Source organism: Aspergillus karnatakaensis (genome assembly GCF_047715665.1).
Source record: "Aspergillus karnatakaensis strain CBS 102800 unplaced genomic scaffold BJY04scaffold_83, whole genome shotgun sequence".
NCBI lineage: Eukaryota > Fungi > Ascomycota > Eurotiomycetes > Eurotiales > Aspergillaceae > Aspergillus > Aspergillus karnatakaensis.
The window spans coordinates 1-4,615 of NW_027395795.1; the positions used below are offsets into that span (position 1 = coordinate 1).

The 4,615-nt window shown below is 49.2% G+C and overlaps 1 protein-coding gene across 1 annotated transcript; it reads left to right on the forward strand.

Annotated features, from left to right (window-relative positions):
• The first annotated feature begins 456 nt into the window (after window positions 1-456).
• BJY04DRAFT_164562 (uncharacterized protein) lies at window positions 457-2,115 on the forward strand. The gene is made up of 3 exons (XM_073709097.1): window positions 457-964; window positions 1,688-1,702; window positions 1,774-2,115. Exons 1-3 carry the CDS (start codon window positions 807-809, stop codon window positions 2,072-2,074), a joined length of 474 nt encoding a protein of 157 aa, XP_073565194.1. The 5' UTR covers window positions 457-806; the 3' UTR covers window positions 2,075-2,115.
• Window positions 2,116-4,615: the final 2,500 nt, after the last annotated feature.

Below are 4,615 nucleotides of genomic sequence, written 5' to 3' on the forward strand. Positions count from 1 at the left end.
GGGGGCTTCAGTAGAAAGGTACCGGTTGGGAATTGGAGAAGCTTCGGCTTAGAGACAAGTCTTAGTTAGTATGGGGAGAGGCGAAGCCCTTTTATGCTTTGGTTGCGAGGGGTATTCATCGTTGATTCTGGTCAGGGTGTGGGGGTTGGCATTTCTGGTGTCCCAATTTCAGCTGGCTACACAAATCCTTGTTAAGGACACAACCAGTAGCTGAAGAGTTAACCCGACCTGAGTCACTCCAAGGCTTGACATGATGTCGCGATCCAGGACAAGAAAGGCACTTGCACCGTGATGTTAACGAATAAAAGACTGCAATTGAAGCAGCAGGGCGCGCCTGGGGTTCCATGGACGCGTGGTCATGTGATATGTTTGGTTGTTGCATCGTCAATTGGCTAGAAAGTTGATTCCAATTTGGCATGGACACTCGTCTGCAGCTGCTGCGATGGAGCGCCTTTCCGATGAATGATTTGCGCGTTGGGTTTACACTTCACAGATTGGACGCGACAACTGTCTGCCCAGCCCTGCATGTCTCATCGCTGTCCTCATCAACGAGGTCAGTTCTCTTCTAATGTTTTCGACATGATTCTACCTCTACACGTCATACGCCCTGCTCGCTGGTCAACGCGTTTTCTCTTAACCTTACGAGCAGCCGACTGCTGAAGAGGAGGGTTATAAGTTCTCACCCAGATCCCTCGACTCTCGTAACATCAATCTTCATTCTCCCAAGATTTCTCTTCACGTCTCTGTCCATTAGTCATCCCTTGTGTTCCCATTTTTCTGCTTGCTATCCTGCACAAGTCCTCAAAATGTCCGGGCAATGGCCTGCACAAGATCTATCTGATCATACCCCCGATGCGATAGAACTCAATGATGGCAATCACGAGATTGTTAGACTTTATTCTCGGTTTCCACCGCAGCCTTTTTTCACCTCGCCCGAATTAGGGCCAAGCATCGATCCATACTCGTTAGTGGCTTCGTTTACCCCCGTACTGATACACTTTCAACCAGGCACATCGAGAGTCCAGCGGCCCGAATGAACAACCATGGCGTCTAAGAAGAGCTTCCACGGTCCACAAGGTGAATGTTGCAAGGGGGCAGCTGTACGCTGTAAATGTCCTGCTCGGAAAGGCGTCTAAAAAATCGCCAGTCAACAAGGACAATTAGGCTTGCGCAAACCCGGGGGGGTCAAATGAGTTACAGGAAGCCGAAATCTATGGATAGGGCAAACCGTCTTTCCGAGCACATGTCATATCATGTTAAATCGTCACCGCGCAGAAATAGCCTTGCAATGAATTTGCAGAATCCCCGTCCTATCCGCGTCGCTACATTACCTACAGCTGTAATGTTCAGCCGTCTTAAATCCTCTTCTCCCCGGTCGAGGTGTATCAACCTCTGAGACTCGCATCGATGTTGATTCTTCATGATGTGCTACGTGAGTAGCAGGTGGTACTTGTGGGGCTGATTTTGGGATGTTGAATAGTGTCGGTTTCATATTGGAGGATGAGACTTACCAGGCATATAGCCGAGGTCCGTTCATTGAGCAATACGAACCAAACACGGATACGGCTGCTTCTTCAGCCCCACAGGCTCTCGATCAGTCTGGCTCCGAATGGCACCTTGCATCACAGGGTGTCCTGAATCAGGTCATGACTACACAAGTTCAAGCGCCAACACAACCCTTACACAGGCTTGACACTGGGCTGTAAGTAACGGACCTAATCCTACTATCCATCTTCAGTAAATACCACTAACACATAGTTTCACCAATGCCAGGTACCAAACTTGGGCCACCGATGACTCACACGCTTCCTCTACTTCGGAGCAACCCAACAACTTACACCAGACCCGGCTTAGACAGCTGGTGTCCAAAGGGCCCCAGCCTGTACCACCGATCACAGGACCCACAAAGGCCAGGTATTGCTGCCCAAACTGTCCGAAACAGTATAACGACCGATCGAGCCTCAATAGGCACGAAAGAGACGACCATAAGAAACGCCCCGGACGCAACGGCCGTCCGAAAAACAGTGACAAGGAGGTTAACTATTCCGTGCCTGGCCGTGCGCACCAATCGTGAGGAACTGTTAGTGGAAGGGGGCTATATGGTGTCTTGAGATACCTAAGGGAAGATTATGTCGCTGTGAAAGATTTCAGGAGTTCTATTCTTCTTGTTGAGTTGTGGTTGTTCTTCTCTTGGAGGAAAGGATTACTTTGATGCGCATTTGCTTCCTATTTTGGATTCTAAAATGTTGATATGCGTCACTTATGTATTCACCATTGTCATATATTCTAGACCCTCCCAAATGTGCGTCAGTTAAACAGTGGTAGCATCTGGCTACTCGCTTATTGTGTTTGGAGGGCGGGGATAAACCGCCTGCGAAAGGTCGAAAACCTCCGGGATAAATAATGATGCTGGTAAACAAGCACTGAGGTAGCCATAGGCTCAGTAGCGCGTCGCTAACACCATTCCATTTCCCTTTAACCCCGTCGACGATCCATACCTGCCGTTCTACTCGTCACTGCACTGTCTTCAATCAGGAAGAACTACAAAGAGAGATAAAACTCACGCAATAGGTCTCGGCTCGCGATTCTCGTCCACAAATCCCTGAATCCAAGTACATATCATTAAATTACCAACCTATGCCGTCGTCTCGCTATAATCGGCTTCATCTCCCAATGCGAAGCAGAAATACCAATGCCGTACGTAGCAGAATCCTCTCATTGACAAGGATATAAGATTTTTTAATAGGGCTACAACAGAAAGAGAAAAAAAAAACGAGGCTAATATGATGTCTAGTGATAAGTACATAGTGCATTTATATCTCTTAACGGAATGTCGAGTAGAAAAGATGTCATACTGTAGTCCGAAAGTGGCTATCTAATGTAATCCAAAATCACCAGAATGCGTACTCTGTAACAACTCAGCCAGGACGCTGGCCGTTCCAACATGCAGTCTAGATATATCCCTCCTATCTCGAAGGCAAATCACGTTTCCGCTCGCTCCATGCCGTGCCATCCCATGCCCAAACCAGTACTAATCCAGTTGAGACCCATAAATCAAAGACAGACAAACATAAGGAAAGCCCAAACACCGATAAGATTGAGAGCCCCATCAGAACTCCAAATATTCGTAACACCGTCTCCCATAAATAATCGTACACGTATCATACACCCTTCGAATCAAACTCCCAGTGCCAGTTGGAGGCTTCGTAGTTGGCATGTTCCCTCTGCTAAAGAACACATCTGAAGCACTTATTTCACAACCGTGCAGCAGTCGCAGTAGTAATGGTGGCACATGACGCAGTGGTCGGAGTTCTTGAGCACTTTGGGTCCGTCGTTGCACTGGCAGCAGATCCACATCGTGGTGTTGCTATAGTAGTTGCTGCGGTGGATGGAGTTGTGGTTGTGGCGGTGGTGATCGGGATGATGGGCATATTGGGAGAGGGGGGTTGTGCTCGGCACGTTCTCGGTGGAGAGTGAAGCGAACGAGGAGAGGACATGGTTGGTGGAGGAGGTGTAAGTGTAGGAAGCCATGATGGATTAGTCGGTGAGTATAGGTCAGGTTCGAGTTGCGGTTAAAGCGGGATGGTAGGAGGTATCGATCGAGATCGGAGAGCAGCTGTCTCGGGTCTTGGATGTGCAGAGAGAGGTTTCGGTGCTTGATTCTTCGCAATCACACTGACCGAGGAGGGAAGCAGCCTTATATATCTTCATTGAACTCCAGAGCTAAGCCACAGGGTCTACATGACGTTTCTCATTTCAACTCTCCTTCTGCTCAGGGCTCGTTGGCATTGTGATTCCACCTGGGTAAAAGGCGAGGGCAAAGGGTGCAGAGGGGTGGATTGCACCTAGCAAGGCAAGGCAGACCGACACAGACAAGGCTATTGTAGTTATTGCTATCGACGCCTTTCGCCCGACTCTGGGTTTTCATCTCTTTGCGTTTCCCAACAAACGATCGAGTCCAAGTCATTTCGATTCGAGTTGTTTCAGGTCAGAAAACTCTCGAGACAATCTCATTCTATTGTTTCTGTTGGGGCGGTTTGAGGAGGACTGTTGTTCAGCCTTGTCCTCCTCTCTGGTCAAGAACCTGTGGCTGAGATGGGGCTGGAGCTGACATTCTTCAGGGTGCTTTTGCCCAGAGCCCACTAAGCAGAGAATCAGCTTGTTTTCCAACAGAAAATGATTGTTGGTTGTGGTGTTGTGGATACCTGAATATCGGTCGAACACCACACAGGCTTCCTCAGAATACTGGGTAATCAACCCAGTTCTGTGAGACGCTCTTGCAGCTGACTCATGGGTAAATCAGGCACAGGTCAGGGCATCAGGCGAGGATGATTGGTGTTTTCTCCGACCGTGTCGCGATGAGGCGTTCGGGTTCGCGATGACGGGTCGCGAGGCTGCCTGAGAGTGGAGGCAGAGTGTGGCTGTGGAGGGCGTTGGTGCCTACTCAGGCTTCTTTGTGTAAGTTGATGAGAGACTCAGAGAGACGGATTGGAGTCTGGAGATGTTTGCAGATCGATCGCGTCCCTCGGCGTATCGCATCTCGGTCGCGTTGCCGAGTTTTGTTATCTGCACAGGATAAGTCCGCTACAAAAGCAGCTGGTCACCCTGTCCGATT

Bases quoted from the DNA above. Each gene is read 5' to 3' on its own strand.
- BJY04DRAFT_164562 (XM_073709097.1), top strand. From the start codon at position 807: ATGTCCGGGCAATGGCCTGCACAAGATCTATCTGATCATACCCCCGAT.